The sequence below is a fragment of the Apium graveolens genome, chromosome 11, assembly GCF_009905375.1.
Source record: "Apium graveolens cultivar Ventura chromosome 11, ASM990537v1, whole genome shotgun sequence".
NCBI classification, from domain to species: Eukaryota; Viridiplantae; Streptophyta; class Magnoliopsida; order Apiales; family Apiaceae; genus Apium; species Apium graveolens.
Genome location: NC_133657.1, coordinates 97,543,220 through 97,558,285, shown reverse-complemented (window position 1 = coordinate 97,558,285; position 15,066 = coordinate 97,543,220). Strand labels below are relative to the sequence as shown.

At 35.0% G+C, this 15,066-nt stretch overlaps 1 protein-coding gene and 1 long non-coding RNA gene across 2 annotated transcripts; one reads left to right on the top strand and one right to left on the bottom strand.

Moving 5' to 3' along the window:
* Window positions 1-2,102: 2,102 nt before the first annotated feature.
* LOC141697197 (uncharacterized) lies at window positions 2,103-7,685 on the top strand. The gene is made up of 6 exons (XM_074501478.1): window positions 2,103-2,428; window positions 4,943-5,095; window positions 5,448-5,541; window positions 5,697-5,779; window positions 6,258-6,411; window positions 7,189-7,685. The coding sequence occupies exons 1-6, from the start codon at window positions 2,222-2,224 to the stop codon at window positions 7,422-7,424; spliced, it is 927 nt and encodes a 308-aa protein (XP_074357579.1). The 5' UTR covers window positions 2,103-2,221; the 3' UTR covers window positions 7,425-7,685.
* Window positions 7,686-13,870: 6,185 nt separating this feature from the next.
* On the bottom strand, window positions 13,871-14,298 carry LOC141698089 (uncharacterized). Its single transcript, XR_012564939.1, has 2 exons — window positions 14,158-14,298; window positions 13,871-14,055 (listed from the first exon to the last, which is right to left on the bottom strand). It is a non-coding gene; the product is annotated as an uncharacterized LOC141698089 (long non-coding RNA).
* Window positions 14,299-15,066: the final 768 nt, after the last annotated feature.

The window sequence follows — 15,066 nt, the reverse complement described above, 5'->3', positions numbered from 1 at the left end:
CACAAATCCCTATGCCCAGAATAGACCTAATGGATGTCCTTGAGACTAAGGACTAAACCAAAGCACAGTTCATTATATATAAGATACCTTTAACGATCTCAAGTCTAAGGACACTTGTACAACTATCACTCAGTGAATAACTATTGACACGTGAGTAATCTCCATTAGTTGTTCAACTTATCGAGTCATGTTCAGTAAACTTATTCCCTAATAAGCACTTACATACCAGCTATAGTGTCACCACACAAATGCCTATGAGAACAGACATCCTCCTGAAGGGAGCAAGCATAGTATGTACCAATCTTTGCGGATTCACTAACATCCGATTAGTTATCCTATGATCAGGAACTGTTTTAAGTCCAGAGTTGTCGTCTTCTAGATCTCACTATTATAATCTCATTATAATTCTAGAAGCTTTACTCTAAACTATGGAACATCTTATTTAATACACTTTAAATAGATAAAGCCCATAAAAATATAACAAGTCTTTTATTAATTCAAATGAAATCAAATAGGAATACAAGAAAATTCTTCCTAACTCATCATACATGATTGGATTTAGGACAAACACTTTCAAACCAGGTGTTGGAGCAACTCCTGAATGATTGAATCAGCTTGAATATGTACAAATGGTTTACCATACATTCTTGAAACAACACATCTTGTTATATTTCATGACAGATGGAAGGGTATACCACATTAGGCAGAATGTTATACCACTGAAGTATTATGAGGAACTAGAACATGTTCTATTCTTACTTCAAGTGAAGAACAAATTAACAGATGGTGCTGCAAGTTATTTGAAGACTCAAATTTAGAGACAGAAGAAGCTTTATTCTGTAAAGTCTGACAGCACATACTGTCCCAAGTACAGAGATCACAAAGGTGATATTGTCGAGATGAAGCCTAACTCTGCTAAGATTATAACTACCTTTCTGGGTTATAAGGTTGTGGAATTCAATCTTGAGTCTGACAAGGCATATTTGATCATACTAGATCAGGACTAAGGAAAGCTAAAATAAATGATCTCAGGGCTGCTATCTTTCAAATTGGTGAAGATACAGTTGAATTGAAGAATGTAAAAGGAGGATGATTGATGAACTTAAATATGCTGAAAGATGTTTGTTAAAGAACTATCTCAGAACAACTCCTGATATCAAAGAGATCAGTAATTGAAGCCAAGTCAAGATCTACAACTGCTCAAATTCTGATGTGTATACAGACTGAAGTTGTTATCAGAAGTTAAAGATGGTAAAGTTTTAAGGACTGTAAGTTGTAGTTATCTAGTCAAATTCTCATGCATTTATACTTAATGTTTTTGACATCATCAAATATTTGTTAAACTTGTATATTATGCTAATTTACAAGTTGGGGGAGATTGTTAGATATATTTGATAATGTCATGTCTAATATAATTTGTGTTTAGTTTTCAGATCTTACTTAAACAGGATAAATCAGTACTTAACTGGAAATCAACACGTATACTATACTGAAGTCAGAACTTAAGTTATCAGGAGATATTTATCAGGAGATAATATCAGGACTTAAGGAGACTTTCAGATAAGGAAGGCGGCTGATTGAAAGGAAGGAAGATCAAGACAAACGCAAGAAAAGATATGCATGAAGAAGGAATTCTATGAAGAATAGAACCTGGAAGAAAAGATAACTGATTGATATATTTTAGGAAGCAGAATTATATTCCATATAATTAAGAGATTATCTTGTAACTGTGTAGTATATAAACACAGACATAGGGTTTACACTATATGTGTTAAAATTATCGAGAATAATATTCATTGTAACCCTAGCAGCTCTTGTGATAATTTTTTCATCACTGAGAGAAGACAGTTCCATATTGTAATAGAGTTTAATAAAGTTTGTTTTCTGTTACTTGTGTTATTTTAATTCGATTTGATTGTGATAAATACCGTATTCAACCCCCTTCTAGAGTGTGTATGACCTAAAAACCAACCCTAAATATAATTCATAATATAATAAATTAGATCGAGATCAGAGTCAACTTATAATAATATAAACACTCACACTTTACACTTCTTTGTAAATATATATCACTTTATTTTTTGAGTCGGAGTTTGAAGAACATCTTCTGCTTCATCAAAAATATTTTTGAGTCATTTCTGTGATACTTTCAATAGTTGGGTTATTTTTGTGCAAAAAAATTATAGTTAAGGTCATTTTACTGTAATTAGGTCATTAAACAATGAAGTCAGTTACGTGGCACAAAATAACCCAGTCATATAGTTTTTGTAAAAGCGAGATGAAGCATCATATTATTCAGGTGAAACAAGATTTGATGGGAAGCCCATACTACCTGAGAAGATCAATGACAAGGGCATTTTCGTCAATTCGTTGGGAAGGTGGCGTTTCAATGGTACAAGGAGCTTCTAGAGGCATTGGCCTTGAATTTGTAAGCCCTTCTTTAATTATTTTGTATCTTTATGTCTTGTTAATGGTGTCTTTGTTGATTGAATTCAAGAATGGTTAATCACTTGGCTTCACCTTTCACAATAAGGTCTTTGACTAAACTTGATTTTGTTGGGTTTTTTACCAAGTGGTTACGTTAAGTTTATATTTTTTAACTTAGCAAAAAAAAAAAACAAGTTTAGATTTTTAGTCTTTGTAGAATTCGAACGTGTATATATGATGCAAATCAGGAGGAAGATAGTCATATTAATATTAATTCATTGGGGAATCTGGAAGAGGATCAGTTGCAAAGATTGGGTTTCAAAGATTACATTGTAGGAGGTTACTTATTTGTTAGTCTGTTGCGTTGTGTTTATTTTCTTAATTGTTTCTGTTCTAATTATTTTAGGAGTCTTTCTAGAAAGATTGCAAGTTGATTTTATATTTAACAAAATAAGCAAAGGACGGAAGTTAGTTGTTGACAATTTTCCATTCAAGTTCGCGTGACATTGTTAATGTGATTCTAATATTTGAGAATAATTTTGCATTAGCCATCTCGTAAGATTGACGAGCTTATGTACTAAGGGATTGGGACCCAAGACATTTACAATGCTAGACACAACCTAAAGCTTTGTTTAGTTGAAAAAATTTGTTTGGGGGGGGGGGACAAAATGTGATGCAAAATGATATTTGAATATGTGAATACTATTTTGTGGTCATCTATTAAAAGTTTTTATCCCTTTTGCCCATTCCATTTATACAAATTTTAACTAAAGCTAGGACCTCTGTTGACTAATATAAACTTTGCAAGTCCGTCATTTCCTTCATTCTTTGCTCTCTAGTCTTTCATCTCACACTTTTGTATTCAGTTCCCTTCTCAACTTCTCATTCTGTCCTACCCCATCTCATTCCCTCCAACCTATAGGAGTGTAATAATGTTAATAATGTTTACTCGTGTTTGTTTTCCGAGGGAGCAAATTGTGGCATAGACTGATAGTTTTTTTTTTTTAGGTAGAATGTAATGGAATGCATGTATTTGCTTCGGAAAATAATTGAAGGAGCAATATCATAATCTCAATAAGGTCAAGTAGAGTTGTCATTCATTAATGTGCTTTTCTCCCCGTCACACCAAAACAATGCACATAATCTCAGTTATACCCATCATGTACTTATGTTCTATCGAAAAATAAAAAAATGAGCCCGAATAGCTGCAACAATATTATCAGAGCTTCTAATGAAATGAAGGTGCCATCCTAGAATTTATGACAGCCGCTATTATCTGAAATATTTTCATCCTATATATCATCATTTGTCATTGATTTGGAGTCTTTGTTCCATATCTATTTTTTTCGTTACCATAATATAGTAGTAATAAATTGAGTTCTCTAGTAATTCTATGTATAAGGTTACTCTGTGGTCCCCTACAGAAAAATTATGTCAGTATTTCAGTTTATAATCTATGTATCTGTATTCTTGGATCTGAGTTTTATGTCCATCTTCATTTCTACAATTAAACTGTTTTTATGGGAATAACGGACTTCCTATTTTACACTATATCTTAAATTTGTATAAGGAAATATAAGGTATTATTCAGATATTAGCTGAAACAGAGAAAGCACAATTCAAACAGAAACTTATACTTCAGAGACCAACCAATTGGTAAATCATTGTAAGCCTTGATATGAACTCTTTTGATTCTACATGCTGCTCCTTAAGTTGCTGTTGCTGTTAGCTATATTTGAGATGAGGAATATACGTAAAAATGACTTGAATAAAAAATTATATGGAATTCGGAGATGGGTAGTGCATTGTAGCAATGGAGAATATGCGGGAACTCTGCTAGAAAGCATGGATTCTTTGCTTACCCGCTGCACTGTGCACCGGATTCTCGGGGATTCTTGGGTGCGCGGGATTTGTCTCGCACCCGCAAGTGAGAGAAGGTAATGTGGATACTTAAATTCTTAATTGATTAGCTAAAGTTAGGATGCATTAGTTGTGTTATCAAGTAATAATGATATTTTATTAAGGATAATGAACTTATTAAGTTGAATGTTTACTTTAAATAAAATAAGAATCTTGACATAGTTATATATAATATATTATTAATATATTAATATTTTCCAAATCCTCATATTTTTTAATATGCCGAATTTTTGTATCTCCGTAATATGCTGCCCCGCACACCCACAATTTCCGCATCTCTGTACTACGCACCCCTGCACCCGCACTCATGCTCATGCTTCCTAGGCGGGAAGAGTACCATCACCATCCTTTCCTACTTAAATTTAGTAGCCTTTGTGGAAGACACTCTAGATTCGCGTGCAGTGTGAAACATGTACATGTATTAAGATTTAAGAGTTATAACTGTAGACATGCCTGGTCCTTTTTCCATTCAGTTTTAACTTTTGCTTGAATATTATTTGTTACAGACCTGTTCGTTGCTTGGAATTAGGGGCAAATCAGTGATGCATAGATCCACCTCTTCTGACCAGTCACCGACTCCATCTGTCTTGTGCAGGCTAAGCAATTACTAGAGAAAAATGAAAAAGGTCATGTCATTGCTACATGCCGTGATCCTAGTGGGGCAATCGGGCTGCTTCAGTTAAAAGACAAATTTTCTGAACGGCTTGACATTCAAAGGCTGGATCTCACTGATGAAAGAACCATAGAGGCAATTTTGCACCCTCCTATTATACTGATTTCTTGTCTAACCTAATGAGTCTGTGTTGGTGTTGGCGTTAGAAGTATTTCAAATTCGGTTCAATGAGTACAACAAGAATGACTTTATGAATTTAATGATTCTATTGGTGATTCAGTCTTTAGAAAGACTAATTTAAAAAACAAAAGCATAAAATACAGAACACCATATCCCACTTTGTGTTGTTGTCTTGAAAGGTGGCTGTAAGTTATAAGACCAGAAATATATATATCGTCTTCTGGAAGTATAAGATTTATGTTGCCTTTAAAACTTAGGCACATGCTATCAGCTCTTCCATTAAGTAATACAAATAATCATATGACAGGATTCTGCTTTGTCTATCAGCGAGAGATACGGATCTTTGAACCTTCTCATTAATGCATCTGGTGTTCTTTCAATACCCGATGTTATGCAACCAGGTACTGATGTTTCTAAATATTATGCCCCGTAAAAATAGAAAATTTATGCTGACGTACATGTTGGCTGTAATATTATGTTACAGGTTAGTAGATGTATCCTATATTTTCTAATTCAGAATACTTAATAAACTTACATGCTTTGTTTTCCAGTACAGAAACGACATTGACCAAAGTGCAAAGATCATCGATGATGCTTGCTTATGAGATCAATGCAGTTGGTCCGATTTTAGTTATAAAGGTCATCTGTACCTTTCTAGTAATTTTTTTTGAAATGTAATGATTTTGGTTTTTTCCATCGTAGTAACTCTTGAGACTATGCTGACTTTTTTGTTTTCAAATTGTTATACTAGGTCTTCTTTCTTTTTATATTTTCTATCTATTAAAACAAGTTCAATTATATTGTGAAGCAACGAATATATATTTCAGGCTGTTTTGTGCATCTCCTGTCCTGTTTTTTGTTCCATTTTTCTTACTTTTGATTCATTGAGTACGTTTACTCTATGTTACTCGGACTCTTCATTTTACCTTCGAGTACCCGTGTCGGACACTTGACACTTGGACATGGACACTTGGACTCGGACACTTATTTTAAGCCAAAAACATACATATTTTTTAAAATGTTTCCGAGTCCGATACTTGGACACGTGTTCATGTCGGACACTTATAGCCGAGTCCGAGTAACATAGCGTTTACTAACATGTACTTTCTACAAGCAGCACATGTGGCCACTGCTGAAGGCTGGAGGAGGCTCTAGGACTGAAAGAGATGTAGCAGTTGTGGCCAGTTTAAGTGCCAGGGTTGGATCAATTGGGGACAATCGTTTGGGTGGTTGGCACTCATATCGTGCTTCTAAGACTGCTCTAAATCAATGTATGATTCTAGACACCTATGATACTAATCACGCTTGATATCTTTTCTCTTTATGGAAATGTGAAATTAAATTTTACAAGCATATTTACTTTGCGGGAACGGAAGAGGCAATTTATGCTTATTTTAAACAATACAAGTTCCGAAATGTAAGAAGTTTATCAGAAAACTACAGTGACTTTCATTGCGATCCACATCTATATGAAAATTCTCAACATGAATGATTTTAGTGCTCATCTGTCACGAATATTATTTTAAAGTATGAAAGTTATAACGGTTCCAACTGAGGAAACTGAAGACATCCTCTTTATAAGAAACAAGGTTAGGTCCGCATATTTTAGCACCTTCCTGGACTGTGATGTGGGAACCTTTTGCACTTGGAAATACTTCTTTTTGCAGTATGGAACAATTTGGCAGGCATGCGTCGTTGTTAATATTTTCTATGGGTGCAAATTTTGGGTTTCAAGCTGCGTCCATGTTTAGAAACGGGTCAATTTGAAGTCATGCTAAAACCACTTAAAAATTGGAGGAAATTAAATAATTAAATGTCAAGGTGCGGAATTCTTGGAACAGGTCATTTTTGGGTTGATCGGGTCATTTTCAGGTCACTTTCGGTTTTATCGCATTAGATCAAGTTGCGAATTTTGTCGGGTTCAAGTCGTACTTCTGGTCGAGTCTGATATTAGTGGCCCTAATATTTTCTTCTTTATGATTAAACAATCATTTTGCTCCCTTTCTAGTATCCTTCTTTGTGACACTACTGTTTGTTGATGCATGCAGTAACCAAAAATATAGCAGTTGAATTTGGTCGAAAGAAGGATCCAATCACATGCCTTTTACTACACCCAGGCACGGTGGACACTGATCTCTCAAAGCCATTTCAGAAAAATGTTGCGAAGGAAAAACTTTTCACCAAAGAGTTCTCAGTTCAGAAGCTCTTAAGCATCATCGACAATGCCAAGATTCATGACAATGGCAAATTTTTCGCGTGGGATGGTAAAGAAATTCCGTGGTAAATTGACAGCTCTATATTTTGGAATAAAGCTCCTGGTTTCAAACTCCCTTGTGAAAAGTACCTCTTAAATGGATTTTCGTTGCTAGTTTCTGTGAAATAGCAAATCTTTCAATTAAATCACTAATTACTCTTTGATGTGCTTGGAAGTGTTATAGAATTTAATTGAGTTTAAATTACTTTGTCTGTTTCAGTTTGTTTTTGTAATTCCACAAGTAAAAGTCTGCATTTGAGATAAAATCGAACAAAAGAAACGTTTATGATATTTTTCTGTCTTGTGGATTCTGGATATTAATTTAGTCTTTGAGGTCAACCTGACTATGTTAAAGATTAAAACTTAATAACTAACTAAAAGGCTGTTGCTTTAGTGTTATTGCCCACTCCCGTTAAAGTAAAGGAGGTTATGGTTGAAGCCTTGTCGAAGGCAAAATGGATGGGTAAGAGTAGCAAATTAATACCAACTAATAATTAATGTATAGAGATTATTATTCAATTTATGGACTCTAAGAATAGTGATAAAATCTAGGTGGCTTCTAGTGATTGTTATACTTCTGCCGTTGCTTCTAAAACCAGCTCTTCTTGTCGAATGTTTATCTTAAAGTTGGTACAGTTAACTATATTCGCAAGTCTGAGCATTTACTTTGCTATTGATTGGAAGGACTAAAATTTAAATTTCTGTTAAACTGTTGATCTGGTGTTTCTGTTACGTACTGCTTGTACATGCAAGATGCTAAGAATTCCAGAGAGGGAGGGACAGTTCACTCATCAAAGGCCTAAAAGCACTTCTCGTAGGTAGTGTCACTCTGTGAGCTCAATTTCTGTGCTTCTGTCTTTTTCCATGCTTTGTTCATAAACTTTTGCAGAAATGTAGTCATTTGCTAGTTTTATTTATTAATTTTCGGCTTATTGCGTTTAACATGTAGTAAACGAGTAATATCATAGAAGTCCATGCACTAATATTTGAACAATATAGATTACTTTGTTAAGGGGGATATTCTGTATGAAATGTAATTTTGTTTTTTCAAACAATGTAGAGGGACCTGGCAAGCAACAATTATTTCATTCTATGTGATATTTCCATACTGGTGCTCATCGGCTAATACTGTATTAAGTTCTGTCCTAACCTATGTTACTCGGACTCTTCATTTTACCTTCGAGTACCCGTGTCGGACACTTGACACTTGGACATGGACACTTGGACTCGGACACTTATTTTAAGCCAAAAACATGCATATTTTTTAAAATGTTTCCGAGTCCAATACTTGGACACGTGTCCATGTCGGACACTTATAGCCGAGTCCGAGTAACATAGGTCCTAACTGTATGGAGGCTATAGCTATATCTTTGCCATTATTTAGCTAAAAGAAGACACATTTGATGCCATAATGTTAGGCAACAATTAAAAGAACCTGAATAACTTTTCCTTAATAGTGACAAGATGTTATATTAGGTATAGTTTGCGAGGTTGTTATAACTGCATTGCATTCAATTTAGAGGTGGTTATAACTGCATTGTATTTTTTTTTGTCAGAGGCATTGTATTCATTTTAGTCGTCATAAGTTACATTATGAGAGCCTAAGCTAGGCATTGGCACAGCCAAACGCTTCATATTCTATTAATCTTATTTGTACGTCTCTACAAATAAATGGTTGCTCCTCCCTCTGTGCCTTACCAAAGGAACCTGCACAGAAATATAGCCCTTATTTTCGACAATATCATTTAGCAAAATTCCTATGTAGTGTTTATATTAAATACTTGTCAACACCGGCTTAACTAAATGTCACTGTCAATGGATAGGGAGATGGGTGATTTGAATTTAATCTTGCAGATATTAGGGATTGCGCGAAGGAACTTGTCCTGAACTCCAGTAATTTTTTTTAACACTTCTTATCATCAAAAGATCATTTTTACCAAGCTGCTGCATGCCACTGCAGCAATCTGTGAATACCATGGGCTCCTTCGACAGAGAAGCACCTTTGACAGGATAAACAGATAATAAGAACACTAAACAAATGCAATCTGGTAGGTGCATTTGTTTCATTGGCTACATTGAGAACGGATAAACAGGAAGGGTAGAAAGTAGATTCTTCAGATCTGTTCTTTGTTGAATGTAGGGGTTAGCAGGAAAAAAAAACCGAAACCTCACTTTTATAATATTTATTTATATCACATATACAATTTGTTAAAAAGTCAAATACTTGTCAATTATGAGTTATATTTATAGTATAGACGGGAAGGGAAGGCCAGAAGTGAACGTAAACCTCTTCTGGCACTTGAGCAACTATAAATGTTGCCTCTTGGGCACTTATTGATACTCGATTCGACGGTGTACATATCCAGTAACACTGCAGTTACAGATAATTATACATCTTTAACGTTTCGCGCTCTGGATGTATGCATGTTACACTCTTTTTGCCCAAAGAGTATCTTGTAACAAAGTAAAACAGTTTTCACTAATAATATTCTGAAAACACAGATATCCATTTAACGTGATTAGCAAATTAGTATGACTAGTACCCCTCCCTAAGAAGCAAAACCAGATTTTTAAGGAGAGAATATCCACATGAGATGTCTAACAGAACACAATGGAAAACAAGGATAGGAAACCAGAGTAGGTAGAGAATGAAAATCCTGAATGAGGTTAAACAAAGCAGTGGGATCAGGTTGTTTGCCAATTTTGGGATCAAAATCGATATCCTCTGTGGATGGATTAACGCGAATCTTGCAGTAATCACTGACCTTGGACAAAATGTTGCTGTGTGATACCATAATGATGGCAACTGAGTTTCTCCGTAATGATTTGTTTGATCTGGTCCTTTAGTAAATGGAATCCGAGAGCCGCCTCACCCTTACGGACATTCAAAGATGTGATCTCTTTTTGCCAAGACACGGATATATCAATTGAAGTTGGATACATATTGTTCTTAAATCTTTAACTTAACATTTATGCATTTTGGTTCATTATCTTTTACAGTTTATCTGGACAAGGGAATCACACCATTCTTTCTATTTTCAATCTGTTATCAGGCATTTTCTGAAAGAGGACACTAGCACAGTGGCCAAGTTCCATTCCGCTATAACTGGAATTAAACTACAACACCATGAACGTTTGTGGCAACATCTGACAATCTAAGCTCAACATTGACAACAATAGCATTAGAGAAACTCCAAATATTAACAACAAGGATCTGTCCAGCGCCATTGATCAAAGTAATAAATGAAGACTTTGCATTAACCTCATGAAGAGAAGGTTGCCAGCAGATTTGAGAAACGCCCTTGTAGGCACCACGAAACAGATTAAACTACATAGTTACACTGAGAAGGATAGGTAGGTCCTTCCATCATGAGAATAGAATCCCCGCCCGCATTCAACAGATAGCTTATTAAGATCAGCAAAGACTATATTGTACAAGTACTGAAAACCTCTAGCAGAAATCAATTTGACAGTGCCAAATTGGTTTTGGGGCTTTATTTCATCCAAGCCTAGGTACATTATGTTGAACACATCCATCACATATGATTATGTTAGTTAGCGGGGGTGTATGTTCATCTAAGTGCATGTACTATGTCAAGTGGGGAGGAGAAGGAAACTCAAATCAGCCACTTGACTGAAGCTGAAGACATGACGAAGCTCCTTGATCTAAAACGCCATTCAATTCAACTGGGATAAGGTCAGCACCAGACCAATCCTAATCCGTCAACACGTTTCAGGAAGATATGGTAAGTAGGGTGCAGGGAAGTGTATATGAACGTGCCATTGCAGCTTCAATGGCTAGCGAGAGAGGTACTGCATTTATTATGGGCGAAAAACTTGTTGCTAGTCAACATGAAATGGTTAGTAGGAGACGGGCTCAATCGGCTCCTAGCATTTGTCACTAGTCTCCCACCTTAGGTTTTTATGCTTTTTAGAAAGGTTTGGGTTGTGATAGAAACAAATAATACTATTTTATTCCAGAAATTTATGGCGTGCTTCTTTTTTTAGTACAGAAATCACAATGACCAGACTTGCAAAGATCATCAACGATGAGATGATGCTAGCTTATGAGATATATGCAGTTGGACCAAATTTAGTGATCAAGGTCAGCTGTACCCTTTTACCTGTTTTCTCTTGAAATGTAATTATTTTGATTATTTTTTTCTTTGCAGTATCCTCTTGAGGCTATGCTGGCTTTTCTGTTTTCAAAATTTTATTCTAGGGTCTTCTTTAATTCTATATTCGCTATATCTTAGGATATTCACTTATATGCTATTGACGCCTATCTGAGCAATTGATGATTATCCCAGAAAATTCAAGCTTTGGACTGCATATATCAGCACCTTTCTAGGATTTTTTTTGCACCTGGAAAGACTTTTTTGCAGTATGGAACACTTTTGTAGGCTCGCGTCGTTGTTAATATATTCTTCTTTACTACGTAACACTACCATTTGGAAGCCTTTCTAGTATCCTTGTTCTGTTGTTCCAGAAAGTCTCTATTGTTGATTCATGCAATAACCAAAATTAATCAATAATATTTTGCTAGAAAAAAAAGATCCATTGACATACCTTTTATTATACCCAGGCACGGTGGTGGACACTGATTTTTCAAGGCCATTTAGAAAAATGTCGCCAAGGACAAATTTTTCACTAAATACTTCTCGAATCAGAAACTTGACAATGCAAATTTTTTACCTGGGATGGTCAAGAAATTTCTTGGTAAATGGACTACAGATATATATATATATATATATTTTGGAATAAAATTCATGGTTTTAAACTCTATTTGGAAAATCACCACTTTAATCGATTTTCATTACTAGCTTCTTCATGTCAGAAAATATGTCAAATTACTTTGTATTCTTTAATTTGCTTGGAAATTATATACATTTTGATTGATTTTTTATTTATTTAAATTTTCGTATTTTCTCTGTATCAGTTTGTTTCTGCAATTTTTATCAGTTAAAACCTTGTCAAAGGCAAATTGGGTATGTGTGTGTGTGTTTTTCTAGCAAAAGAATAGAACAAAAATTAATAATTAACGTGCATAGATGCAAATTTCAAATTACAAACACTAAGAACACTGATAAAATATGTGGCTTCTGCCCGCTTCTAAAACTAGTTCAGTATTTATCTTAAAAATGGTTCAGTGTCAAGTATTTACTTCATAACAAGAAGGGACTATATTATTGTGTCACATTGTTTTTATTGGATTTCTCTTTGCTGCTTGTACATTGCAATATGCTAAGAACACCAGGGACAATACAGAAAGGCTCATTAGAAAGACCTAAAAGCACCCCTCAAGTAGTGTCTCACTCTGTTAATAGGGAGTTAGAGCATCTCCGATACTTAAGCCCAATCCACTTACAGTTATATTTTTGCCAACTAAGCATCAAGTGGTTTTTTAGAAATAAGTGGGCCTCCAATGCACAAGCCCAATTCTACTTACACATGAGTCTCTTTTAATTTTATCTTATTCTTTCTTTTAAAATACTTATTATAAAATTATAATTTATAATTATAAATATCTTACTATATTTTATTTAATTAAATAAATAAATAATTATAATTATATTTGCGGTAAAAAATATTGAAAAACACCACACGATAAAGTATTAAATTAAAAAGATTGCAAAATGGAAAAAAAATAACTATTGTAAAATAATGCACATGCAACTGATTTTGAATATAAACTAAAATAATCAAATGGGACAGTCCCGCGCTAAGAGCACCTCCAATACAAGTCCAGGTAGTGCATTGGGACAAGTAAAGTGGAACTGGCCATCATATTTTGCATTGGAGCAACATAAGAAAGTTGGTTCAAGCCTCTTTGGTGTCCCTGCCCAGTTTGATCAGAAATGTAATATTTATATTAATTTATTGATTACAACTACTGCTACTTATGTGTGAAACATTTTTGTGTTACAAGATCAGTTTTATTAATATTTAAATCTAAGTGGCCAGGTGAGTTGCAAGTTTGCACCGGATGATATTGGCCATTATATTATATATGTGACATAAAAACGGTCCCAGAAAAAGAAAAAAATGGGTTCATGTATTGTAGATGCTCTAAAGAGGGATTGTCCATTTTTATTTTCACTCCAATGTAAATACAGTCCCAGTTTTCACAATTCGCCCACTTCAGATGGCCCGATGCGGCAACTGACCCCCCAGGGGTGCTCTTATGTTCAAAATGTTGATTTGCTCTTTTAAACTCTGTAGGGACCTGGCAAGTAACAGTTTATTTCATTCTATGTGATATTTCTACAATGAGGCCCGATAGACTAATACGTATAAAGTTTTGTCGAAATTGTGGATAGCACAAATACAGGCCCTAGCTATATAATGTCTGTTGCCATAATCTTCAGCAACGATAAACAAAATTTTGCATAACTTTTTTTCAACAGTGACAAATAATTGTTAACTAATATTTGTTTATATCTTTCCAGGTGCCATTAGTTTAAAATGATTAGTAGTTTGGGAGGTTGTTGGTACTGCGTTACATTCATTAATAAAGTCATCGTAAGTACATTATGAAAGAGTAAGTTAGGCACTTGCATAGACACAGACATAGCAACTATAAGAACAGACTTCATAATCTTATTTGTAATATCTCTATATCTATTGAGTAGCTCCTTCCTTCACACCATATCAGTGGATCCTGCGCAAAAAAGGCACTCAATAAATTCCACATATGTCATCTAAAAGCTTCCTTAAAATAGTGTTTTATACCAAGTACTTTTGTAAGCAAGGAGTTTCTTACTTGTCACAGTCTATAGATATGGAGATAGGAAATCCAACTTTAATCTTGCAGACACCAGGGATTGTGCTGAGGAACTTGTCCTGAACTCCATTATATCTCCCAACACTACTTTTTAAGCACCTGCAGACAGCCTTCTTATCATCGATAGATTGTGCACTTTGAGCTAGCTGCTGCATCCCACTGCAGCATTCTGCAGATGGCATGGTATCCGTTCCTGTGGCAAATGCTACACACTGAACAGCCCTCGATACGATAGTGTCACATTTGATTTCTGCATTTGTTTCAAGGGCTACAAAGAAAAGGAGAAACACGAGGAAGAACACAGAGAACAAGAGACTCTTCATGTTTAGTGTCAACAACTGAAGTGTGTGTACTAGTAGCAGAATCTGCAATTCTATGTTCTTCGTGGACTGTCTGGTTTATGGAGAACGGTGTCTGCTTGTTGATTTATATACAGAAGTTGTAACCGTTATCGCCAGTAAGAAGTTTGGTTTGGATTTCCTAGGAACTTTGTTGGATAAGTGTGCATGCAAAATTAATGACAAAATAAATTTTTGGGGAACTGAAATTGTAATTGTTGGCCCATGTTATCAACAAGCTCTCTCTCAACTGTCAATGTTAACAAAACTTTGTTTTTACCTAATGTTTAAGGCAATGAAATGAAAGTAGTAGTTAGTTTGCTGCAGTTGAGACTCTCATCTCATGCATTCGTCGTGAACAAACTGACTTTGCACAGCCGTAAAATTTTTGTGTTGCCTGTGTCACACATATACGCCTTTTTTTAAATCACAGTTTACATACGTGATAAATAATGATTAACGGGAAGTAGTCAGGCTATATATAATTCAACCCACTCCGAGCAATTATCTGGAGTTTGTGCCTTTTAGGCTAAGCGAACCCAATGCATGA